The sequence below is a fragment of the Jaculus jaculus genome, chromosome 3, assembly GCF_020740685.1.
Source record: "Jaculus jaculus isolate mJacJac1 chromosome 3, mJacJac1.mat.Y.cur, whole genome shotgun sequence".
NCBI classification, from domain to species: Eukaryota; Metazoa; Chordata; class Mammalia; order Rodentia; family Dipodidae; genus Jaculus; species Jaculus jaculus.
The window spans coordinates 4,197,145-4,224,084 of record NC_059104.1 but is presented as its reverse complement, the minus strand read 5'-3'; the positions used below and the strand labels follow the sequence as shown (position 1 = coordinate 4,224,084).

The window sequence follows — 26,940 nt, the reverse complement described above, 5'->3', positions numbered from 1 at the left end:
GAATAGCTACAAATGATTTCATGGAAGATTGTCTTCAATTCTTAAAAATATTTCATTTTTATTTAATTATTTGAGAGCAGGTAAGAGGCAGAGAGAGAGAGAGAAACAGAGAGAAAGAATGGGAATGTCAGGGCTTCCAGCCACTGCAAACAAACTCCAGATGCATGCATGCACGCCCTTGTGCATCTGGCTTACATGGGTACTGGGGAATTAAACCTGGGTCCTCTAGCTGTGCAGGCAAACACTTTAATTGCTAAGCCAACTCTCCAGCCTTTTCTTCATTTTTTTAAAACTCCTTTCCAGTGGTGGTCTCCTCCTTCCTCAAACTTCCAGAAAATATGGATTATTTTTTTATTGAACATACATTAGCGAAAGGCCAAAGACTTGATGAGAACAATAAAAGTAGACTGCTGTTATCAGGTGGATTTAAGGTCTGGAGTAACATGTCTTACAGAGAAATGTTTATATTATTTCTGGAAACACATTTCAGCTATTTCATTGACCGGACCTCGCCCCTCCTCGCCAATGCATTTCTCCATCTGAGTTCCTCATCTGAACCACAGAGTGGGAGATGTCTTACTCACCTAATGCAAGCAGGAGGGTGTTAGTAAACATCAGAAATGCTCATAGGCGAACCCTAAGACAAAATTTGAAACAAAATGGACCACCTCATGAACAGACTCCTTTTCCCGGAGGATGAAATGCTGGTGGGTCAGAGGAGCTCTCTGTAGTCCTCCTGGAGCCTGGATACGCATGTGTGTCAGGAGCGGAGCTGTCCACAGAGGATGAGAGCGGGCCGGCCGCAGCACTGCACCACCCCAGCCGGCCGCACATTCCTGAACCTGAACGCCCAGACACAAGCCCGTCCCGTCCAAAGGGACCAAATAGGCCTCATAGCCTAGCATGGCCTGCTTCCAAGAACTGCTGCCTCCAGGAGCTGCAAGGAGGCCTGCTGAGAATGCTTTCTGCTGCCGCTGCTCTTTTCTCCTGACCTGGCTTTCCTTCTTTACCATCTTCTTTCTGAAGACGTTTGCTTTTTAATTTATAGCTGAGTATATCTGGGACCTTATCAAATACGAGAATACTGTCATGTAAGAGAAGTGCCTTCTCCACATATGCCTCTGTAAGTGGCGAGTTGATGACTGATAGGGTCAGTTCTGGTCAGCATCCTGACTTCCTTGCTCACCCCTGCCTGGTGGCTGTGCAACTCTGCCCCGTGCAGGAAGCACACACTCCTGAGACAGGCCCACACTGCAGAAGACACATCCCGTTGCCTCCGGCGTCCCTGTGCATTCCCTGCCTGGGTACCGCCATGTGGCCTCCACCTTGCCTCTCTCTGTGGTGGGCTGTCTCTATTTCCCCAAGTTGAAAGTGCCCCAATAGCATCAGTCACAAATACCAAGTTAAAGTCTAAGTAAGGTAAGGATCAAAAAGTTATAGTAGAACAGAATACGTAGACAATGCGGGACCCCCTGCACCCTTCCTCCCCGAGCTGGGCTTTCACCTGCCGTTCACTCCTTTGTTCGTTCTAGTATGGTTGACATGACATAGTCTCATCTATTCTAAAAGCATGTGTTTGTTTCTAGATTTTATTTGCTCAACATTCATAAACATTCCTCATGATTTCATGTAATCTTCATAAACATCTATTGAATATCCTCTGGTTATGAAAACAAGAATTCCAAATAGAAGACAGAACAATGAGGGGACATAAGCAAAAATTGTCTTTTCTTTTCTCAGACTTGCTCTAGTTTACTTCTTCCCAGGTCTTTTGGGTGCTTAACTGGGATCATTCTTTGTCCAGAAATTATATATTGCTCCCTGTGAATTTGACAGTGTCATTTAATTAATCCATCCTGTGATGCATGGCATTTAATGAATTGTCTTTAGAGTGGGGGTTCGTGGCTCCTTTCTACTGTTGCTGTTGTAATTAAGGTAATGGACATTCTCATTCACCAGTCTTCAGTGGCATTTCTGAGCTTTCATATCACATGCTCCTATATATAAGGATGCACATTTCAAAGATTTATATATTGCAATCAAGTTATTTTGGCAATGGCTTTGTCAATTCAAACTCCCAAAATGTGTGTGAGAAAATACCTGTCTGCCAGGTTAGTGAGATTGACATTTTAATGTGCCTATTAACTGTTTGATATTTTTGTTGTGTTGTTGAGCCATTCCCACTTACATAGTAACTTGTGCCTATTGGAGATGTACCACATACCAGCTAGTATCCACAAGCATTATTTGCCTAACTTGTAATTCTAGCTGCAATACAGGTGAAAGAGTTACAACTCAACTCAACTTGCCAAAGTAATGCAAAAAGCATTAGAGCCAGGATCTCTACCACATACTGAATAACTCTTCCCTCCAAGTACTAAGCAAGCACAACCCCTTTTAGCCTTCAAGGTCATAGAAGGAAGATTGTTTGAGCTGGTATGGCCATAGAGCAAGACTGGATAACGCTTAGATTTGAAATCTTCATCAGGAGCTCCGTCAAGAGAAATGAAGCAGATTGTGCATGGGAAACAGAGATATCATGTGCACGGGCACACACGTACACATGTAAACACAATTGGACACACAATACCAACACAGACACAAATCATGCGGAAGTTCAGCACCATGGCTGACACAGTGAAGACTGTTACCTTCTGTGCACGTCATAAACACACGGGAGGGATGAGTAGGTGTACGTGATGAATGTGTCAGTAGATTAAAAACACTCCAACCGTGAATGGAATGATGCTTCCTGAAAGCATACTTGCTTCTGATTTAACTGGCCACGGCAAGCCTTGTGCTTTATCTTCTGACCAGACATAGGCATGAGGAGCGAGTCACGATGGTCGAGAGGACGCCCTTTCACTCTGCCTCCTTGGTTCCTTGCAGCTCACAGACACTGGATATTGGGATACTGGACATCTTTGGCTTTGAAGAATTTCAGAAGAATGAGTTTGAACAAGTAAGTTGATTGTCTTTTGAAATCTTATCAATAATTTCTTTTATAACTGACAACATCATTATTTTTAAATACAGAACTTTTCTCTTGAGATAATATACCTGGTTTGTTGACAGTTCCTCATATTTATGTGGATTTTCAAGTACTCGTGTGCTGACATGTATTTACTAGTGTTGGATGGATGTCTGACCTGTGTGCATTCAACTGGGCCAAGAGGATAGAAAACACAGTATTTGAAATTAGAGAAAGGCCGTCAGAAACCTTGGCCACCTATTGTAATGAGAGTTTTCTACTATGCCTTACACTGCTATTTGTAGATTCATCTTCCTGTGGCATTTACATGTGGGACTGTCAGAAATTCACAAAAATACATTACATAAGAATTAGTTGCCTTTAGCCATCTATGGATTCAGATACTTTTCAAAGCATTAATTTGTTTAGGCATCTTTTTTTTTTTTTGATTTTTCGAGGTAGGGTGTCACTCTGGTCCAGGCTGACCTGGAATTAACTCTGTAGTCTCAGGGTGGCCTTGAACTCACGGTGTTCCTCCTACCTCTGCCTCCCGAGTGCTGGGATTAAAGGTGTGCGCCACCACGCCCGGCTGTTTAGGCATCTTAATTGTGCCAACTGAAAAGTTTGTATTAAGTACACTTAAAGCTTCAGTGTTGAAGTAGACAACCAAGTTGCTTTGTGAAGTGGTAAAGGAAATAAGTCCACAGAAAGGTGCCGAGGCCGAAGCCCCGGCCGCACCCTGTGACATGAGGAAGCGTCCTGTGCAGCGGGCAGAGACCCTGCACTTCTGTGTGGGCTGCTGTTGACCTGCCTGCGGTGTGTCGTGTGTTTGGCTGTTCTCCTTCAGTGTGCACGGGAGTCAGCGACGCTGCCCTCGGGCTCACACAGGGCACCTTGGAAGCCAGGTGTGTGACTGTTACTGGCTGAAGTGTCTGGACAACATGGAACGTGTGTCGTCAGCCTCCCTGACCATGTTTACAAAGTCAGGACGGTAGCAGACACACTCACAGGGCGGGTCCTGGTGCAGGTGTTGTTTGACGCCCACTGTACACCTTCCATTGCACCGGGCACGCCGAGAACCACTGAGAATCCAGCCATTTGTATTTTCCGAGCAGCTGCCTGTTGTCTCTGGCAGATCCTCCATGTTGTTTCCCTACCCAGGGCCAGGAAGCATGGACGACTGAAGTCCGGCCACAGTGGCCATGCATTTCTCTTCAGTCACACGCTTGCATGCTGGAGTAGAAAAGGGATGTTGCAGTCAGGTTCGCATTGCTGGTAGAAATCACCTGACCTAGAGCAGCTTATGGGGAAAGAGGTTTAGTTTGGCTTATAGGCTTGAGGGGAGGCTCCACAATGGCAGGGAAAAGTGGCGGCATGAGCAGAGGGTGGACATCACCCCCTGGCCAACATCAGGTGGACAATAGCAAGAGGAGAGTGTGCCAGACACTGGCAAGCGGCTGTTACATCCATAAGCCCGCCCCCAACAATACACTGCCTCCAGGAGACTTTAACTTCCAATTGCCATCAGCTGGGGAACCCAGTGTTCAGAACACCTGGGTGTATGGGGGATGCCTGAATCACACCACCATGAGGGAGCGCCTTGTATATTGATTGCTTCAAATAAGGAGAATGAAGGTGGATGTGAGGAAGCAGGTGGGTGAGTGTGGGGAGCAGTCAGTGCTCTGCGCCGTGCGCAGGCCCGCGGCTCTCCAGCGGCTACTCTCTGCCTCACGTTCGGCTGTCGTCTGGCGCTAGTGAGGGAAGCCTGCAGTTTGGCTGATGAGTTCCATGCTGTCATGTCTTTAATGACAGCCACTGGTTAACATATGTCCTGATAGTGGCACATGTATAGAATGATGTCCTTTACAGAAGTTACATGTTGTCATGCCTTTAATGACAGCCACTGGTTAATGTGTGTCCTGGTAAGCGGCACATAGGTAGAATGACGTCCTTTACAGTCCTGTACTTGGAGACTGACATCCCGCTTCCTGTTTCGTACCCAGTCTCAGCCATCCATAGAGAATGGTGACCCACATCACTGTTCCAGCCAGGGTGCGCTCTCCTCTGTGGCACACAGTGTTCCCATTGTTTTCTTAGTAAACATCTTTATTGTACTACCAATATATAAATTCTTACTCCTTATTTCTGAAAATAACTTGATGATGTATTGCATGATAATATTCATAGCCTGTAGTGTTTGGCTAACAAGAAATGACTTTTTTTCAAACCAAGTGAATGAAACTTCTATTTATAGGTTAGATTTAGGCACTAGTAGTAAAATGTCAAGACCAATTCTAACACTTTAAATATGAAGAAAAAATGACATTTAATTACTGTGTTCTAAGCAGGTATATTTTACTGTGTGTGTGTGTGTGTGATGGTGTGCTTTATGTGTGAGAAGTAACTCAAATTATATAAAATGGTTTTCCTTTTAATTTTCACTTTTTTGAGTTGCATGGTTGGTTGTTGGCTGACTCCTTTCTGAGGAAAATCCGTCCATCCAAAATGCTGTGGTTTGATAGATGGACAGTTTTTTCCTGTGGCAATAGAATCTCTCAGTCAAGATAATTTGAAAGCATAGAGATTTGATTGCCCCCACTACTGAAGGCCAGCCTTCTCCCCATCAGTTGTCTACAGGTTTGGTATTTAGTGAGGCCCAGTGTCCATCCCAACATGGTGACCAGACATTGTGCTATTAACAGAGCAGAGAGGCAGGAGCGCAAGAGAGGACAGGGTGCTGAGCCTGACCTAGCGAGTCACTCCTGTAATAAGGACATGGGTCCCTTCATGAATACAGAAACTTCATAATCTAACCTCCTATTAAAGGTCCCATGTTACTTCATGTCCACACTGAAGGTTAGCTTCCAATAGAGGAGCCCTGGGAACCACACCAGACCCACAGTGGTGTGCTCTCAAAATGCAAACTGTAAGCCATGCCAACCAGCCTGTCTGCTGGCACAGGGCTCTGCATGCGAGTCTGGAACCGGGTGGCAGGGACAGCGGTGCAGCCTCTTCGTACATAAGGCCATGTGGGCACAGGCAGGGTTCTGTATCACAGTACAGTAAGTGTTGGAGAGAGCAAATGTGACTTAAAAATGGTAGGACACAGGTCTGTGTGACTAAACTAGATGCAGCAAAAGCCAGCAAGAGAGAGGCTGCCCTCACCCGCTTCCCGCCATGGACCTCAGGAACAGCTGATTGCTTGGAGAGCACACGTGGAACTATCTGGTCAGCGTGATGTGCTCTTCAGAGGAGTTGGCAGTGCCGTTGACTCTTCAGGGGCCCTGAGGATGCCTCCAGAGAAGTGCATGACCTCAGTGAACTCAATGCTTCTCCAGTGGGCATGTGCCTATTTGATATTTTATGATAATCACTATTAGCATCACACATGCTTTAAGCTCTCTATATCTGAGAAATATCCAATATCTGAAATCTAATTTCTCTCATTAACACATGACACACTTTATACATATGTCTAGATAAACTGCTGAGCAAATTGGTAAATGGATTGAGTGTTCTGTTCCATCGTATAGCTCAGTATGTTCAATCATGCCTCCATATCACAGCCACCTGAAAAGCTTTTAAACAGATCAGCATCTAGGCCCCACTCCAGGTTGGTGGGTCTGGGGGTAGGCCTGGGCAGCTTCTTTCAAAAGCTCCCCAGTTAATCCCACCAAGCAGGGAAGATTGAGCCTCACTGTCTAGTGCTGGGGCTCTGCCTCCAACTGGAGTCAGCTTTAATTAATCTTCTGCTTTAATTCTGTGATGTATATGTCACGCTCTGTTATATTTTTGCACCAGATATATTTCACTAAGCAGTAAAAATAAGGGGAGAACAGTTGGTAAAATTTACTCAAGAAATTAGGTTTGTCATTAATACAAATGACGGGCCATCTGGTAAGCAACGAGATTCTGTTGCTGAAGAGTGTTTTCAAGGAGCGCATGATTTTTATTATTAAACCTGTTAGTGGCAGCACTGAATGTACAAAGCATGTGTTTTAATAAGAACAGGATGCATGTTAATTAAGCGGCCACTTAGTAATTATTATCACTTCTAGGTCCTCAGTGCTCAGCCATGTTCACGTTGGCTCTGAGGATCACCTGGAGAGCTTTCACAACTCCACCATAGCTTGATGGGTCGAGTTCAAAAGCAGAGAGAATGATCGTTTCCTACTGAAGTCAGCAATCCTCTCAATTATGGACCCAGCCCTCCGCTTCTAGAAACATGAACTAATATGCTCATAAATCCTTCTTCTGATCATGCCGCACCCAGACCCACACGCACTCACATATACCATCAGTTCTATGAAAGTGAATCCAGAATAAGTGAGTTGAGGCCACAGTTTGGGTCATGTTTTGTTTGATGAGATGTTCTCTGTTTGCCTTTTGGTTTTGTTTTCAAATAGGTATCCCACTTGCAGTGGTAGGTCCATGTTCCTGACCTTAGTGCCACTGACTAGTGGTTTTAAAGACCATTTCTCAGAACTATGTCTGTGTTTTACCTGCCCCTAAGTCACTCAATCACACAAGGTACAGTTCAAAGATCTGTTGAACATATGTGGTGTTCAGTAACTCAGTACAAGCCATTAGATATGAGTGGCTGACATGAATGAAAAAAACCTAATGAAACATTCGTAAGTGATTGGAGCTTGGTGAGACAGGAAGACAATCTAGGATTGTTGTGTCTAGCATGAAATTAATATGGAAACTGCAAAGGTTTTGTTAATAGCATACTCACCAGCACTCTGGGGAAGACCTCCCCGTCCTCTTGTGCAAGGACCCCAGCCGTCCCCAGTCTGGTGCCATCATTCAGTTGTAACAGCCAGTGCCTTGTCAACATTCTGTCCTTCCAGCCGGAACCATACAGAGCTTGTTCTTGAGAACATAAAAGCACCTTGTGTATCCCTCTCTAGTCAGTGAGACAAGTCAGCTTGTAAGTGGCCGGCACAGGAAAGGGTCTCATTCTCCATGGGGAGTCGTCACGTGTCTTGAGTGTACAACTTGATGAAGTGAGAACTGCACACTTGTGCGTCCGGAGGGCGTCTTGTGACAAACTCAGCTGTTGGGAAGCCAGGAAGACCATATGATTTTAGAGGGATGGAAATGCCACCACGGGAAGCTTCCAGGAACAGACAGAGGGCAGCACATGGCCCAGCATGCAGGAGGGAGCCTGGCCTGAGACGGGGCTGATGCTGGCAAGCTCTGTTCTTTGCTTTCTAGGGGAGACAGCTCAGGCACCCTCAAACATGGGTGATTCAAGTGTGTGAGGGTTAAACTTTTGGGGCTGTGGCTGAGCTTGGGCCATAGAGGGGCCAAAGTTAGGAGGTCCTTAAGATCTATTATAGGGGTCACGTAATGATGAATAGACACACATCAAATTTTCATTGTCAGTATAATAGGTGGAGAACAAAAGCATAGCATACCAAATAGAACATCAACATAACTACATTAATTGTGGCAGAAGTGCTATAGATTGACAGCCAGGCAACTGCAGTAGTTCCAGGTGGAAAACCATCGCCCCAGAACTACTTTCCTGTCTGACTACATTCCTAGCATCTCTGACTGCACAATGTAAGAGAAGTTTCTAGACTTGAGTTTCTCTAACGGAATTTATCAAAAATAAGACCAGGATTACAAAGAAAACAACAAGCCTTGCCATATTGTTGTTGCCTTATAAATCACTTTAAAAACTATAGAATTTGAGATCATTTATTTAACCTTGGAAGTCCTGTTTGCATCATCTCTTCTCCTACCATTCCATTCATAACCACTGGAACTTCTAGAATTTTCTCCCTCCTATTGTATTTGGCCAATAATTAGCTAGGACTTTTCCTCTCTGATGCTTGAACTGTATTTCATGATATATATGAAAAACTAAAAATTTCTGACATTTAAAGCTAAATATTGCATGCATAAGCTCACTCTCTGAATAAAAACGTGGTCAGTTCAGATGACTGACACATGATGAAGCAGAGGTTGGCCGGGCGGGCAGGACCATTCAGTAGTCAGACAACACAGGAGAAAGGAGCGTGTCCATCTCCTTGCATTATTTCATCAAAGCTAAGTGAAATCAAGAGATAAAGTCTTTTTGATTGGTTTCCATGTTTATTCCATGTTGCATAATCTCTAGTAGTGCTTTTGGAAAGACAAAACAAATTTTACAAACTCAATAGTTCCCCTATTACTGTTGCAGTAATTTATTTACATTTCGCTTTAATATAAATAATGTAGAAATGTATGAAGGTTATGTTAGATAAGTAAAATTGAAATTTTAAAATTCATTTTATCCCAAAATACAGTTTTACATTTTCCCTCAATTTAAAATTTTGTTAAATCCATGGAATAACAAATATTATAGGTTTATTAAAATTTAGGGTTCGGTATTTCCTTTATGTACATAGAAAACATGTGATTCCTCCCATGGATTGGAATGGAATCATTGGAAAAAACTGGGCTTAGTTACATTATTGAAACAGTTGCTCCAAGAGCAGCTGGGAAAGGTGGGGTCTAAGAGACTGAATGCATGCCCAGGAAGTGGCTGCAGGCGGAGCTCAGGAAGGTGCCCACAAGAGGGGGCAGAGGAGTGGTCAGCAAGGGAGGAGGTCAAGAGAGGCCGAAGCCCTGAGAATGGTGAGGAGATGTGCAGAGAAGCAGATGTCTGGGAGAGGGAGATTTCTCTGGGGATCCAGAAAAGGGAATGCTTTAGATCGAGCCAGACACACACCACTAGTGACTTCCAGACCACTGGGAGGAAGAGATTGATTAGAGCTGCAAGAGGAGACGAGGCCCAGACCGAGATGAGAGCAGAGCCAGACCCGTGTCATGTTTTTCTTACGAAAGGAGAAAGAGCCTGGGAGGAAAGCAAAGTTCCATCTGTGTTCAAATCTATTGTTTTTCATTGTTAAAGATTTTAGGACAAAGAAAAATATCAAGACTATACTTTCAGGACACATTTCTATAGTTCCTTACTACAGAAGTTTCTCTGAGTGTGTAGAGTACAAGGAACAGCATTACCATCCTGTTGAGAATTTATTGTGAAAGAGGAACAATGGATAATTGGAGAAAGGAGTTGTGATAAGAAAACTGCTTCTGCAGTAACATTCTGAGGATGGTTATAATTGCTGGAGGAATTCCACGTCCACTCTTGCCCACCACTAATATGTGACCAGAAGCAATTCCACAGGACACGTAGCCCCTGGCCCCGGCCCCTCACTTATGAGAGCCCAGATGCATCTTCCAGTGTGCCTCGGCCTCTGCATTTCTAAGCCAGTGCTGTGATTGTACTCCTTTTTAAAAAAAAAAAAAATATTTATTTGCAAGCAGAGAAAGAGAGAGAGAAGAGAGACAGACAGAGAGAATGGGCATGCTAGGGCCTCTAGCCATAGAAAAAGACCTCCAGATGCATGTGCCCCTTGTGCATCTGGCTTATGTGGGCCCTGGGGAATGGAACCTAGGTCTTTTGACTTTGGAGACAAACACCTTAACCGCTAAGCCATTTCTCCAGCCTTGTTATTCCTTCAAATATTTGTTTATTTGTAAACAGAGACAGACGAGAGAATGGGCATGCCAGGGCCACCAGCAGCTGTAAACAGACTTCCAGATACATGTGCCAGTTTGTGCCTCTGGCTGTAAGTGGGCACTGGGGAATTGAACTTGCGTCGTTAGCATCTGCAGGCAAGTTCCTTAACTGCTGAGCTATCTCTAGCCCCATGTGCTCCTTGTTTTTAACATGCTCACTTTAAATCACTCAGTGTGACATCGAAATATAGCAAGTGGAGCAGCAACTCAGGCAAGTTTCTGTGAGTTGTCACATTGGACTAATTAATCTATAAGTCCTGAGTCCATGTGTCACCAGGGCAACACTGCACCCTTAAACAGGGCCCTACACCACTGTTCTGTGTTGTTTTCTTCTCTCTGCACTAGCTCTGTGTCAACATGACCAATGAGAAGATGCACCACTACATCCAGGAAGTGCTTTTTCTACACGAGCAGGCCGAATGTGTACAGGAGGGAGTTGCCATGGAAACCATCTATTCTCCTGGTAACAAGGCTGGAGTTTTGGATTTCTTCTTCAAGGTATTCATATAATATAATTAGACACGTAACAGGATGCGTGCATTTAAATGCACTGGAGACAAAGGGTTTTCTTTCTGAAGGCTTTGTTTTTAAGTTATCTTCCTATGAAAGATTCTGCAGCGTATCTGTAATGTTCCACATATCTTTTGAGGAGAAAAAGTAATCTTTCCTGAGAGGACATTTGAAAGCTTACCAATTCATTGAAAGGAGAAGAAATATCAGAACACTTGGACATTAAGATATTCAACATTTTTCAGCTATCAAAACTAAAACTATCCACATGTAATCAATGTGCAAAATTGTTTAAAATAATATTTAAAAGTAACGATAGCATAAAAAATTTTAAGTCTTTTCTATTCATTGTCAGACTTTCTAAAGTTTCAATTTGGAGAGATTGTCTGGAAAAGCTTATGTGCATGTACAATGTTTGATTATAGTTAAGCTCTTACGACATTAGCCAGTATTTATACTTGTTATTTCTGCATACATTGAAAAAGCGTTTTGACTCAGCATATTTATTTTATAAATAAAGTCTGTTACACAAAAGCAATCTGTTTACCAACATAGGAAGTTGTTATTTTGATTTACTCAGACTAGCCTTGAACACTTGAAAATTGTGTCAAGAAGCCACCATTCAAGTATTCGGAAAGCAAAATATCTCACTTTCTACCTCCTATCTCTGTAAAGGTAGAGTTCTCAATCACTTACCATGTGTGTTTTCATGCTGTTGTAACCTGACGTTGTCTCTCCTTCCAAATTGTGATCACATAAGTTATACCCGAGAAACAGCAGGTGAGGAGGATGCAACCATGAGCGAAATCCAGATGGAGTAAAAGTAGACAAAAAAGGGCTGGAGCGAGGAGAGCAGTTCACATCCAAGACATGGTGTGCGCTGAGTTCCATTGTTCAAAGATGTGATTTACAAGGTTTAAAGATTAAGGAAAGTTTTAAATCATGTACAATGTAGATGAGCTGGCTGGGAAAGCAGACACATTTATTTTGTCAGTAGGAATATAGCTAAGATGAGCTTGCATGGGTAAGACAGAGCCAGCAAGCCAAACCTAGACAGAAGCTTCCACCCCTTCCTCACTTTCAGAAGCCGTCGGGGCTCCTCTCCCTGCTGGATGAAGAAAGCCAAGGGATTTGGTCAGTGGAACCAAGCCTTCCCAAGAAGCTGCAGAGTCTCCTGGAGTCGTCGAACACAAACACGGTGTATTCCCCCGTGAAGGACGGCAATGGAAATGTCGCCCTGAAGGGGCAAGGCCCGGCCTTCACCGTCATGCACTACGCAGGAAGGGTGAGTGTGAATGACCACGCCGCGGGCCTCGTGCCGGATGGGGCGCAGGGCCTGGGATGAGCTGGGGAGTGCTTGGTGTGTTCAAGTATGCTGTTGTTTTGACAAGGGAAGCTGGATAAATGACTCACGGTACCTTTAACTTCCTTAAACTATTCACTTTTAGTCTGTGGACGAATGAACATCTTACATGATTGTCTCATCTGGTGTCTTCTAGACTTTCATTTAATATGAGCCAAGGCACCTGGACATGGGCTTGGGGCTGGTTCTGGTGGGGAAGTGCTGCTGTGAAACGCGGAGACCTGGCCTGCACTCCAGGCGCCCTCATGGAGCCGGGAGTGGCTGCGGCCAAGCCTACACCCCAGCACTGGGCTTTGGGGACAGAGTGTTGATGGGTCTTTGCTTTCTAGCTGAGCTAGTGACTCCAGGTTCATCGAGAGACCCTGACCCAGAAAATAAGACACAGAGTAATTGAGAAGCTACTTGATGTGGGCCTCTGGCCTCCACATACATGTGCACACACTGGCACAAACCTGTGTGCCTACACATACCACACATATACACATGACAAAACCAGAGCCCCAGATTTAGTACAAAGAGACCTGCCCTCCACTTTGGTGTATTTAAAAAAAAAAAGCCAGGTGTGGTGGCGCACGCCTTTAATCCTATCACTCTGGAGGCAGAGGTAGGAGGATCGCCTTGAGTTCAAGGCCAGACTGAGACTATATAGTGAATTGCAGGTCAGCCTGAGCTAAAGGGAGACCCTACCTCAAAAAGTCACACACACACACACACACACACACACAAAAAGGAGAGATGGAGAGATGGCGTTAACAGTTAAATGCTTGCCTATGAAGCCTAAGGACCCCGATTTGAAGCTCCATTCCCCAGGACCCAAGTTAGCCTGATGAACAAGGGTGCATCTGGAGTTCATTTGCAGTAGCTGGAGGCCCTGGAACTCCCATTCTTTCTCTCTGTCTCTCTATCTCTCCCTCTTTCTCTCTGTTTGTTGCTCTCAAATAAACAAATAAAATAAAAAACAGGAGCCATTGTTACATTCCCTTTATTTTATTATTTATTTATTTATTTGCAAGGAAAGGGGGGAGAGAGAGAGAAAGGAGACAGATAGAGAGAGAATGGATGTGCCAGGGCATCTAGCTACTGCAAACTAACTACAGACACATGTGCCCTCCTGTGCATCTGGCTTATGTGGGTGCTGGGGAATTGAACCTGGGTCCTTTGACTTGGCAAGCACCTTAAGCACTAAGCCACCTCTCCAGCCTCCACTTTGGTATATCTATTTTATTTATTTATTTATTTATTTATTTATTTAACAACTTCCATGATTGTAAACAATATCCCACAGTGATTTCCTTCCTACCTGCACTTTCCCCTTTGAAATTCTATTCTCCATTACATCCCCTCACCCTCTCAATCAGTGTCTCTTTTACTTTGATGTCATGATCTTTTCCTCCTATTATGATGGTCTTGTGTAGATAGTATCAGGCCCTGTGAGGTCACAGATATCCAGGCCATTTTGTCTGGGTGGAGCACATTGTAAGGAGTCCTACCCTCCCTTTGGCTCTTACATTCTTTCTTCCACCTCTTCCACAATAGACCCTGAGTCTTGGAAGGTGTGATAGAGATATTGCAGTGCTGAGCACTTCTGTCACTTCTTCCCAATACCATGATGCCTTCTGAGTCATCCCAAGGTCACTGCCATCTGAAAAGAGAAGGTTCTCTACCAAAAGTGAGAGTAGCATTAATATATCTATATGAACATTAAGAGAAGTGTTTGCTGGACAGTTTGATGAGCATAGTATATACATTTAGCCAGACAGCAGCAGACATTATACCCCTAGGGCTTATGCCTACCCCTGTTGCAGTTTTTAAGTATCAGGGATGTATTCCCTCCTATGGAGCAGGCCTCCAGTCCAATTAGAGGGCAGTTGGTTTCCACCATGACAGACATGCCACTATTGCACCCATTGGCTCATTTGGCCTGGCTAGCAAAATTTAAGACTTACAATGTCCACTGTTGAGTATCTTTACTGGTGATTTTTCTCTCTCCCATTGAACTGCATGCAGCATGGCTTTTTCCAGCTTTCTGTCAGCTGGTCTACATGGAGGAGGTTATCAGCTCAGTTCCAGCAGGATTTCTCAGTAGCCTTGCAGCCCAAGTATGTGGAGTCTTCAGCAATAGGGTCTTACCATCTATTCCTGGTAGCAAGGGCCTTGGCAACGGCCTGTAATGTTTTGGGGGCATCAAGGATCTCCCTGGCCAACAACTCATTGTAAAGTATCCCATCCCTGGCACTGAAAATTTTCAAGCAACAATCTATGGCTCCTGGATGTTCCATTGTCCAAAAATGTAGGTTTCCATATGATTTCTTTATATCTTCTTAGATTTTGATTAGCCATCCCTCCACCTTTCCTTTACTCAATCTCTTCCCCTGACCTCACTTGGGCCTTTTTACCCCCATTAATCTATTCTTCTACTTACACATATACAATACCATCCTGTTAAGTACTCCCCTCCCTTCCTTTCTCTTCACTTTATATCTCTTTTTCTTGCTTATTGGCCTTTGCTATTGAGTTTTCTTCCTACATATGAGTTTGCCCATTCTGGACCCACTTTGTGCTTGAAGTATTTTTCTCTGACCTCACCAGTGTCACACAGGAAGCCCTCAGCCCTCTCACAGTTCTTCCTTCCTTCAGGGCTTCCCATGTGTGGGAACAGTCTCTTACTCCTTTGCCATCTAGTGTCAGGATGCTCCATGCGCCACAGGATTTACCCGCCGTAATTCCCCAGCAGAATACTTCTCCTTCTCATTAGGCAGTTTGTTCTCCACTTACAGTTTTCTTGCATCATACTCCCTTAAACTCCTTCCCACTCCGGCTGGAAGTATCTCTGTGTCTCCTTAACTAGAGAAAAGTGTACCCGTGTCTTAGTAATTACATTATACCTACTTAAACTCTGTCCAGATCCTGTATGTAGTTAATATTGTCCACTTTTGGGTTTATAACCTACACACACACACACACACACACACACACACACACAATTTTGGCAGCATGACTTGGTCCAAGTTAGGTCCTCCAAGTTGAATCCCTAGTCACCAGTCCATCTCAGTTGATCTCTACCCTTTTTTGGGGGACTGGTAGCCATCAGGGTGGGTCACAGATGTGCGAAGCATATTCATGTGCCAGTACCAGTGTACTGGTGTATCAGCACAGCAAGTCCAATACACTAAATAATTTTTAGAGAAGGAAGCAATTTTTTGTCTCAAGAACAGTGTAGAAATGAAATTGGGCATGACGGCACATGCCTGTGGTTCTGGCCATTAGAAGGTACATGTGGGAAGATCTAAAGCGCCCATCATTCTTGGCTACATATCAAGTTCAAAGCCAGTCTAGGATACCTGAGACCCCATCTCAGAGAAGTCTGGGGGAGCTTCCTAGCTGTGACACACAGGACACTCTAGTGGGCATGGAAATGTATTCGTGTGCCACGTGTACTGCCTAGCACTCACACTGAGCAGTCTCCGTTAGCTGTTTAAGTAACGAATACCTCAGTACAGGACAAGATCTTTGAGAGACCACTGAAATTCAGGAGTGACCTTGAACCATTACACTGAGCAGAGCCACCAGGTAAGTATGGCTTAAATTTTCATCTGCCTGACAACAGCCAAGTAAGGGGTGCTCTGGCTTCAGGTTACAATTCTTAGTGGCTACTTCTGCCAGCCTAAGTGACATGCCATACCCTGACATGGCATCAGGCAGGTGAGAGACTAGACCCAGGGGTCACCACTGTCAGAGCGCAGATGAGCCTCTGTGTGGCAGGCTTGCCCAGTGCAGTGGCTGAAACCATAGACCGTTGGCCTACGTGACTTCTGCCTCTGAGGCTGGCCGAGCTGGCTGAGTGTTAGCTGGATAAGGGAGCGTGGGAGGGAACTTTCTTGTCCTTGAGTCTCTGCAGGGCAGGGAAGCTGTGAAGTTGAGTGGGAAGCACACCCCACTATGTCCCGCCACATCACGCCTGGGGAAGGGTACAAGTTCCACTGCACAGAGAGTGCTTGGGAGATGGCTGCGATTGTTGGTTTAGCTAAATTAGTCTAGTGATGCTTCTCCTAGTAAAGACTCCACCCTCTTCTCTCAGAGTACTGCAGGAAGGGCAGGAAGCTGGAGCAGTAAGGAAAACTGAGGAGGTGATACAGAAGGATTGGGGAAAGATGAACAGGGCTTTGGAGGCTTGGTAAGGGTCTGGCTATGCTTACTAGAAGGGCCAAGATAGAATTCGTAGGAAGAGGATGGCGGTGGAGAGATGTGCAAAGCCAGGAGACAAAGCCCAAAGCATCCTGAAAGTCCACACATTGCTGGCAGATGATCATTTTATTGACATAAACAAGACATTGAGCATCTTTGAAAGATCATACTCAAATACTCAGTATTCTGAACCTGAGGGTTGTTGTTTTTAATTTTTGTTCTCAAATTTATTAAACATTTTCCATGATTATAAAAGGTATCCCATGGTAATGCCCCCCTCTCCCCCTTTCCCCCTTGAAATTCCCTTCTCCATCACATCCACTCCCCATCTCAATAAGTCTGTCCTCTATTTGGATGCCATGAACCTTCCCTCCTCTTATGATGGTCTTATGTAGGTAGTGTCAGGCATTATGAGGTCATGGATATTGAGGCCAATTTTGTGTCTGGAGGGAGCACAGTATATACACTAATCCAGACATCAGCTGAAAATTTAAAAGAGGGTTGGTTTTTTAATGGCACTCCTATTGTGATACTGAAAATACGTGATGCTGGGATAAAAGAAGTTGATTGCTTTTAGAGGTCTGCTAGGTGCTTGGAAACATATATCCTGACTGATGAATCTGCCAAGGAAGAACATAGAGAAATACAGTTATTGCAAAGAGAAGGTTCACTGAGGCCCAGAGAGAAGAGATAGAAAACAGAGCCAGGCAAGTTGGCACTCAGCATGAAGGTAACTTGGTGAGAAGCCACAGCTGACTGATGATGTAAGATGGTTTGGGACGGCTCATGAGACGTGAGGAGGAAGTCAGCGGTAGAGGTTATATCTGGGCCCCTGGAGAGTTATTAATTTTCCCTTCTACTTAGCTTTAAAAGTTTTATATATACAGAAGTGTTTCAGGGCTACATTTAATTTTTTTTACCCTTCGCCTTACATTGAACATTTATTATATTCATAGTAAACATGGAAAACATTTACCACAATATATAATAACTTCCTGTAATTTAGGAAATTATTTTCCTAAAAGCTTTATAGAAGCTCTGTTAAGGAGGCATAGATATTGGCCCACTGCACAAGTCTTCTTGTGTGGTATTTCAGAGATGGACTAGACATGTAGAAAATGCTAACTTTTTGAATGAGAAAGAGCAAAAATGTGTGTTGGGAGCATAACTCTTGATTTTTTTTGTTCAGGTGCATATTTTATTTTGTGAATTAAGTACTATTTCAGTTTTAGTTGTTTTTACAATTTTGGAGGAAAACTGGCATTTGTGAATAGAACTCGCTGAGTTCTGGGGCAGCTGGCAAGTAGCCAGCTCTGAGCCAAGAGCCCCCGGGGTCACGATCTGTCCTGCGTGTACACCTCTCTGTCTAAGCGGCCTTCTGTAACTGTAGTCGACTTTGTGGTTTCACAGCAGCCTTTCATCTGAGTGAGGCGCACTAATGAATCTTAGCCTGAAGGACTCCCTAAGGACTCGTTCACATGTTGTGCTGTGCACTCTGTGTAATATATGGCCGTGTGTCCAGCCAAAGGCTGTGTGAGTCATCAGATGTCGCATGTGCACTTAAATGTTGAGCTGTTCCATCAGAAGAAAAAGTAACAGCGTGCTCTGCATTTTGTAAATCGAGACATGCGGAATAAACCTAACTGCTTTCAAAGCAAGTTACAGTCTCGGTTCTAGACCCCAGGAGTCCTGAGTGATCATAGACACAGGCATGTTCCCCAGGTGAGCTCACTACCCCTGTGCTCTTGAGGACTGCTGTCCTTCTGTGTGTGCCCACTGGTGACTCTCCTGGTTTGGAATAGCCCACCAGAAGGGCATTCTCATTGAGCCTGTGTTGGTGTCTGGGTGCTGGTGATGCCGACACTCTCAACATAGGCTGGGAGCTCTGGTGAGGAAGCCCCACCTGATTGTGGAACTCATTTGAAGCAGAAGCACAGAGGTCCCCTTAGAAATGTTTAAGCACCATTATTTGAATCACAGCTGAGGATCTTTCCTAAACACATGTGAATTTTTCATTACTCATAGGAGTGTGGTGTAGTTTCCAGCCTCCATTACAGAAATGTTTTCAAGTAAATGGGAAGAGGCTGTGCATGAAATATTAACAAGGTCTCATTAATGAGCTTGGATTTGAATTTAAAAAGGCATGTGGGACTTGGGGGATTGTGTTTTGCTTGATTATTTGTTTTAGCAAATTTTAAATCATATATTACCGGAATTACCAGAATTACCTGTTCTAGAGGTTCCTCTTAACCTGCTGATTTAAATGACAGATAAGCATTAAATCCCCAAGTATGTCTAATCTTATTGGCTATTAAAATTAAGAATCTTGAAGGAAAAAAAGAATTATACCTTGACACAAGATGGGTTCTTATGAGAGTTGGATTTCCATTAAGGTGCTTGTAAACCAATTCCAGTAGGAAGTAGTAATTTAGGGCTTCTAAACTTGGATGTGGGAAAGGGAATGGGGTAGGAAGTGGGAAAGGGATCAAAAGTACAAAGATGATTGAAGTGATGAAAACTAAAGCCTGTATTCCCTCATATGAAATACATGATGCCTATCTATGTGACTCTTTTTTGTTGTGTGAAAGTTGATAGAATTTATTTTTTGATATATAAAAATTCCATGTGGATTTTAAATTGCCAGCCCACTGTGATAGGCCTGAATGGGTTACAAATGTGGGGTTAGCACAGTCATTCCAACCACGTCTGTGTCTCAATCCCGTCTCCTCCCAAACACCTGAGCACTGTAAAGGATCAAACTACGTCCCCTCCAATGTGTGTAGTCCTCGCGCTTAGGACTTGGTTTAGAACAGGGTCCTCGTATGTGTGATTAACTGCTCTAAAGTGAGATTGTTGTCCAAGATTGTGTAGGAAGGCTGGGGATGTGCAAAGGAGTCTGAAAGAGAAGTAGAGATGTCCATATGACCCTTGGAGTCCACGATAAGAGTAGTGCAGGCTAAAGCCTGTGCGGTGTAGCTGCTCCAGCTGGGCCGACAAGGACCCTCTCAGTAGCTCTGAGGATGGCGGCCCACAGCTCTGCCTACCGTCCACCACGAGAATCAGGATTTTATTTCTCTGGTTTTGAAAACTTAGCTTGTGGCTGTTAGTTACAACTGCCTGGGGAAACTAATAAAAATATTACCTGATGCCCTCTATTTTACAGGTAAAAAGTGTGAGTCATTTTTACTTGTAACTGTAGAATTTCACATTTGACATCTCCAACTAACTCGTTGCTTTTCTCATATTGTTTTCCTCACCTGAAGTATGCACTTGTAGATGTTGTCCTATCTTTCCAAGGATGAGGTGACTGCCCAAGTTCACACTCCTTCCATCTTACCCTGCCTGTTCAGCGGTGATATCTGAAGCTACAGAGGCCTTCGGAAGCATTTTCACTGCATCCTTGTCATTGTCTAAGGCTGGTGCAGTGACAGAGGAAATTCCAGGTCTGTCACCACAGAAGGCCTCAAATTCGATGGCTTCTTGCCATAGAAAGTTCTCTGTCACTGAGCTAGCTGATAGAGGGGAGTGCAAAACCCCACATCAACCTGGCTGGTCCCATCTGGAGACTCCTTTTTTTAGTGTAACAACATGAGCAAAGTTTTATTGTCTGCACTCTGTGGAATCTACATGGTGCCATGGGAAGGTAAAACACTGGTCACACCTGGGCTGGGTTCGAGTTTAGTCTCTACAGCTATGTGACTTTAAGGATAATGGCACTCAAGAACACACCCATGATCTTATAGTTAAGAAAAATGTAATTATGAGTCTCACAGTTTATTCTGAAGGTTAAGGAGTAAGCTAGAAATTCATGTAAGAGATAGTATTTTTGCATATTGCTTCAACTATGTGAGTCACAGCCCCTCAACAGTAGTTCAGTGTCTGCAGTGTAAGAAAGCTATAGTATTGAACAAAAATTTGACCTAGTCTATGAGAGAAATAAAAAAATAATTTTCCGGGGGCTGGGGAGATGGTTCACTAGATACAGTGCTTGCCATGCCCGCAGGAGGACCTGAGTTCACATGCCCAGCACCCGCATTAAAGCTGAGCACGATGGCCCCAGCATCATTTGACCCAAGCCCTGGGAAGCAGCTGTGGGAGGCTCTCTGGGGCTTGCTGGCCAGTGCACTAACCAAGCTGGTGAGCTCCAGGTTCAGCGAGGGACCCTGTCTTACAATAAGGTGGAGAGCAGCCGAGGAAGACACCTGACTACTGGCCTCCACATACATGCATGCGTGCATGCACACACACACCCACATGTAAACACATGTACAAACACTACATGAAAACAATACAAACAAATACGAAAATCATAGGGATCATTTAATCAGCTTGCTCATAGTTTCAAATGAGAATACATTTGGGCCAATGACTTAGATTAAGTGGTAAAAACAAAATAAAACAAAAAACCTTGTTTTGATTGCCAAAAATCATTATTTCTTATGAGTGTGCTCATATTACAGAGAGAAATGTTTAATAACTCATGCTAGAATATTTTATTTTTATGTATCACAATGTGATTAGCATGGGGACAGCTGTAACCACTCCAGTAACATTATAATATCTTCCTGCTTTTCCTACCACACTTCACAGACTTGTGAAAGATAAGTGCAGAAAATGAAGCCATTTTTCCATCTACGGAAACTATGAAACTTTATGGAAAGGAAAACACGCAGATGAATATTTAAGTTATGCTAATGTGACATTCTCTTTTTCATTGAAGAGACAGGTTGTTTTGCGATAAGTAGTTTTACCTTGATTAAAAAGAACTTTGTAAAACAATTAGACTCTTTGCCATTTAGTTTTATGAGAAATATTTTAAGAGATCATGCAGGTGTGTAAGATTATACTGCACATTTTTAAAGGTCCTTTCAATAGTCTATCTCTTAGGAAATTTACAACTTTCTCCACAATTTGTATACATATTTTGCATTGTAATTTTACAATTAGACACAAGTTTATCCCCCTTGGTCCAGTAAACTTGCAGGTGTGCTTTCTGCGGGTGAATGGTGTCTGTGTGTATGAAGACTTCTCAGTCCTACACTGCTCCCCACAGACACATTTGTCCTCCCGACACGAAGAGAGGCTGTTGCTGTTCATTGCTAAGAATTCCATCCGCCTTTACCTGAATCCTGTTACTAGCACATTGCTGATGGAGATGATGTGGGGGTCACTGTGCCATTACTGATTCAGGATCTGTGTATAAAATGCCTGGTTTCTTCTTCTCTAAATGGATATATTGAATCATTTAATAAGCCGTTCAAAACCCATCTCTTGTTTAGAATTATTCCACTACTCAAATCACTGAGGATGAAAGTCTTCGTTCACTGATAATTCTACTATATTCCTTGGGCACCCTGATTAAAGTCAGCTTCTGTGTCATGCCATGTTAATTCTGGCATGTACACAGAACTCCCTGGTTGGCTCAGCCCCCTCCAGCTCCACCAGTGCCAGGAGCACCATTCCTTAGAGGTTTGAGGGAGACAAGTGTGCTCAGGAAGACTTTGGGGATAACCCTGCCAATCAGAGCTCAAAGCAGGCGGGCTAATCCATGGGCAGCTCCCAGGCTTCCTCCCGTTTCTCTCCAGGCAGCAGTCCCCAGACACGGAATCTAAAACAATCAGATGCTATTAAAGGTTATTTGATGAAGATATTTTGACCCACACAGAAAGAACCTAATGTACAATTGTGTTTGCTCACCTCCTGGGCAGATGTTTTTTAAAATGCAAACTTGTTTTACCAAGTCCTTGCTGTCTACTCCTACATCAGTTTCACCTCTCACAGTTGTCATGGAAGACAGGTTGTCATGGAAGGTGTCATTAACACTTCATTTCCAAGTCTGCTGAAAAGAGAAAATGCCAGCTTGTGGTTGCTCTTTCCTTGTGAGATTAGGACATCTTCTTTTATGGCTGGACAGAATTATAAATATGAAGCTCTACATTGCCTAAAATACTGAGAGTTTAGTGTGTTTTCCCTTAAAAGGAACAAATGAGACCAATTTGTGAATTTAGCCATGTAAAATTTCAGATACATATTTCTGGGAGTCCAGATCGACTTTCTGTGAGCGTACGTTACTTCGTTACTATGTCACTGTGTCTTCCTGATACGTTCGCTGTTGAGTTTGCGGGGCGGCTGTGCACCAGAGGAAGGGCAAAGACTGTCTGGAAGGACCTCTTCATGGAAAGGTTTTTGTAGAGCCTCTCACATCCGTTCATTTTCTCTTTGCTGTGACCAAACCCTGATTAAGACAAAACAAAAGAAAACAAAAAAACCCACCCTAAAGGAGGAGGATTCACTTTGCTCCATGGTCGGAGGGAGCAGTCCACCAGAGGGAGAGTCAGGCAGCGTGGGCGGTTCCCAGGAGTCGCAGTGAGGACCGGCTCTCATCCGGGCACCAAGAGCGAGAGTGAGGACTGGGCTTTGCGCTTCAAGGGACACCTTAGCGGTCCACTTCCTCTAACCTGAATCCGCACCCCCAGCTGTGTGAGAACTCTGTGTTCAAACACATGAGCCCGTGGGGGACATTTCACATCCACACCTCTGGATGCACAGAAGATTCACCAGCACGGAAGGGAGAGAGACCCTTTACGCACATCATGGATGAAAAGCCGAAACCGGATGCAAAAATAATTGGACACATTTGTATTTCCTGACAATGATTAACAATTTATTTTGAAAACCAAAATATTAATCTTCACATACATTCTGATACGACATACTGAATTCACAAATATATCTCAAAAGTTGGGTTTTTTTTACATTTGTTGTCAGTTAATCCTACTCACTTTATCTCCAGTGGTATTTTTCATCTCATAAATCGCACAGTGCAGGAAGGGATTGTAAGTGGGAAGGATGTGTGAATTCACTGCTGCTCAGCACATGTCAGTGTGCTCAGGGTTGGGAGCTGGTAGTAACAATGGTTCACTGGAAGTTGATTACCAAACCTATGATCCAACCACCTGTCCTAAGGGCTGAAGACCAGCTCAGGACTCACTACTACCTCAGAGCTCTTCCTCACTGTCGTCCAAGTGTACAGAAACGTAAATGGTAAATCAAACTAGTTTCTATACATGTTCCACTTAGAATTTATGGCCAGAAACACAAGTGCAGGTTGAACAACCCTTATTCAATGTGTGTGAGCAGAGGGGTTTCAAATTGTACATCTTCTCAGATTTCGAAATACTTGCATAGAACATACTGATCGAGAAATCCCAAGTCAGAAATTCAAAATCAAAAATATCTACAAATATGAAGCTTGAAAATCATGTTTGGGCTCCAAACCTAGGAGCTGCATGTAAAAGTGTGTGCGTGCACACGTGTGTGTGTCTGTGTGTTTGGTGTTGCTTTACTTTGAAGTTTGAAATATTTCATACCTGGGAGTTAGGGAATTCTCCACCTGTAATTACCATGTATAGGCTGCTTTCAAACCCAGATGCCTCACTCCTTGCCCTAATCCCCTAGGTTACCTCACCTTCACTGCTCTCCCTCATAGGGGTCCCTTCCTTTGATACACTGACAGTCAAGTCAGCGCTGTCACCACAGCTGGGGTGCGTGGAGGCTTCCCGTGGGCCTCACATTTGCTTAGCCCACCGCAGCTCAGGAGCTACCTGCAGACTGACTGTGGAGCCCTCTCTTGCTAACCCATGGCCCATCATTGTGTCTATAACACGGTAACTTGTTCCATTTCTCCATATGACTCTCCAACTTCCCTGTGAATCAAAACAAGCTGGTGAGAAAGTGACAAGTGTAGCTTCCTGGCCTGCCTTGCAGAAGTGAGAGAAGGAGTTTAAATAAGTGTAAAAAATTGGCCTTTACATGACAAAATGTAAATGAGACTATTGTCCTACCAGGAATCTTGAAGCTGGTGTGTGTGTGTGTGTGTGTGTGTGTGAGAGAGAGAGAGAGAGAGAGAGAGAGAGAGAGAGAGAGAGAGATGCCTGTGTTTGTGGTATATATACATATATGTGCACATGGGAAGTCCAGAGGAAGACATTATATTTCTCCTTATTTGCCTGATACAGAGCTACTCACTAAGCCTGGAGCTCCATGTTTTTTTGTTTGTTTGTTTGGTTGGTTGGTTGGTTGGTTGGTTGGTTAGACTGGCTGACCAGGGAGCCGCTGCAGTCATTGAGCACTGGGGTCACAAGCATGAATGGCCATGCCTGGTGTTTGTTGTTGTTATTGTGGGAGCTGGAAATTGAACTCAGGCTCCATGCAGGCAAAAGTAGTCTCACCTGCTGAACCATCTCCCCAGCCCCAGCACCATTTTAGAAGACACTGAACGTAGCAGCTGCATTTTAGACGCACACAGCTGGGGGCCCCCACATCCTTTCGCCTTCCTCTCCCCCACAGGGTGCAGGGCCGTGGAAGAGGTGGGGCTCAGTCTGAAAAGCTTGCTGCTCCCAGGCTGGCTGCCCTTCTACGCCAAGGGAGGCAGCCAGCTGCTGTGGCTTTTTAGTTCTGAGAACCGAACCTGTCCTGGGTGATGGAGCTTTTCCTGGGGCTGTCCGTCCTTGGGGTTCTGCTTTCCATGGTGCGGAGCCACGCCAGAGCTTGACAGCCACCAGGAAGAAAGCACTTTGCTCCAGCATTTTCTAGCTTTTCTCCCTGGAGCCAGGAAGCAGCATCCCCATGAGGGCTGTGGTTCATCGCCGTGGAAGAGCCACACGCCGTCCTGTTGTCATAGATGGCTGACACAACTCATCTTTTCCTTGTATTTAGTGCCGTGCAGGAGTGTGGGAGTGCGTCCAGACGCGCAGCTGCTGTACTCACTCCCTGCTTCTTGTCACACGCCAGGCGTGGCGTCCGCACACAGGCAGTGTGACCGTTGCTCACTTCTCTCTACCACAGCACAAGCACAAGGCTGAGCTTTCCTCCCAGTGATTTTATTGAGCGGAATCCATTGTAGCGGACATGTTTGAGTCCATGACTGTTCACTGAAGAGTTGCTCTGGGCGGTGTGCACATGCACATCTGTGTCACACACAGGCGAGAGCTGCCGCACACCACGTGAGCTCCTCTGGGAGATCTAAGGACAACAGGGAAAGCAGAGGCACTAGCCTGGCCACTAGTTTTTGCCTCTTCTATGTTGTTCTCACTTTGTCACCCAAATAGTAAATTGGCAACAGAAAGAGGAGTATAGCCCTGAGCAGAGCAGCTGCCCAGAAGCCCCCAGAAGACCCGCCATCTGCCGCTCTCCTGCTGCCCGTGCAGGTACCACCATGGGAAGGGCCGACATCTTTCTATTCCCCTCAAAACCAGTCCCCAGGGTACAGTGACTGGCAGACAGATTTCCAGCTGCATCGAATCTGCTTGTTTGCCTGGCCTTGAATGCCACCTACTCTCAATTGCCTGGGACACAGTGGCCTGGTTCCCAAGGTCTGCGTAGTCCCCTGTGGTCTGTTCTTTTTTTTTTTTTTTTTTTTATTTGAGAGAGAGAAAGAGGCAGAGAGAGAGAGAGAGAGAGAATGGACATGCCAGGGTCTCCAGCCACTGCAAACGAACTCCAGATGCCTGCGCCCTCTTGTGCATCTGGCTTACGTGGGTCCTAGAGAGTTGAACCAGGGTCCTTTAGCTTTGCAGGCAAGCACCTTAACCACTAAGCCATCTCTCCAACTCGGTCTGTTCTTTTTGTTTCTTTGCCATATAAACTTTTAGCCTCATGGCTGATGGCCATTCATGTTGGTGGCTATCACTCTTGGTTGCCCACAGATATCTGATGCCTTAATGTCTCTCCCTGGTGAGGGCTTTTTTCGTGTTCAGGTGCCAGATTTTTTATCAGTTATAGCTGAGATTCCCCTGATGAAACAAATTGGCACTGGTCTTTGAGGTAGCATCCGGGGTTGCAGCCTTGGGGAGATGACTCCAGGGTCCTCCTGAAGCATTGATGGGAAGGAGGCTAGGAAAGTGCTTCTGGAGGAGGTTAGGGTTTAAATTTGGTTAGGGTTTAAATTTGTGGGTTTATGTAAGTCCTTGACTTACATAATCCCTTAGAGCCAAAAGGTGGAGAAAGTTGAATTCACTTCCAGGCTGGAACTAGATTCTCCCTTGCCCCTCATTCTCAGGCCCTCGGCCCTCAGCTGGCGCCCACCCTTGAGCTATCACACACTCAGACCTGCGGCCTGGCTTTCCTGGGTCTCCAGAGTGCCCGTGGCAGATCTGAGCCTTATAATTAATGTGAGTCAGTTCTTCACTGTGTGTGCACTAATAGGTAACTAATATGATAGTTCTGGGAAATAGATAATTCATGCTAGTCCTCTGGAAAACTCAGGCTTAGTCAAACATTGTACATTTATTTTAGACAGTAATAAGACAGGTGGACTATTGTCAAGATTTTA

The 26,940-nt window shown here is 44.5% G+C and overlaps 1 protein-coding gene and 1 pseudogene across 4 annotated transcripts in view; both read left to right on the top strand.

The window, feature by feature from the left end:
- Window positions 1-26,940, top strand: part of Myo16 (myosin XVI) — a 524,203-nt gene that overhangs the window by 345,212 nt on the left and 152,051 nt on the right. For all 4 annotated transcript variants that reach the window (XM_004663404.3, XM_045145894.1, XM_045145893.1 and 1 more), the window contains exons 21-23: window positions 2,890-2,962; window positions 10,895-11,047; window positions 12,144-12,344. In XM_004663404.3, the coding sequence (XP_004663461.2) occupies window positions 2,890-2,962; window positions 10,895-11,047; window positions 12,144-12,344 (427 nt within the window). The remainder of the gene's footprint in view (window positions 1-2,889; window positions 2,963-10,894; window positions 11,048-12,143; window positions 12,345-26,940) is intronic.
- Window positions 9,902-10,080, top strand: LOC123459599 (annotated as a pseudogene).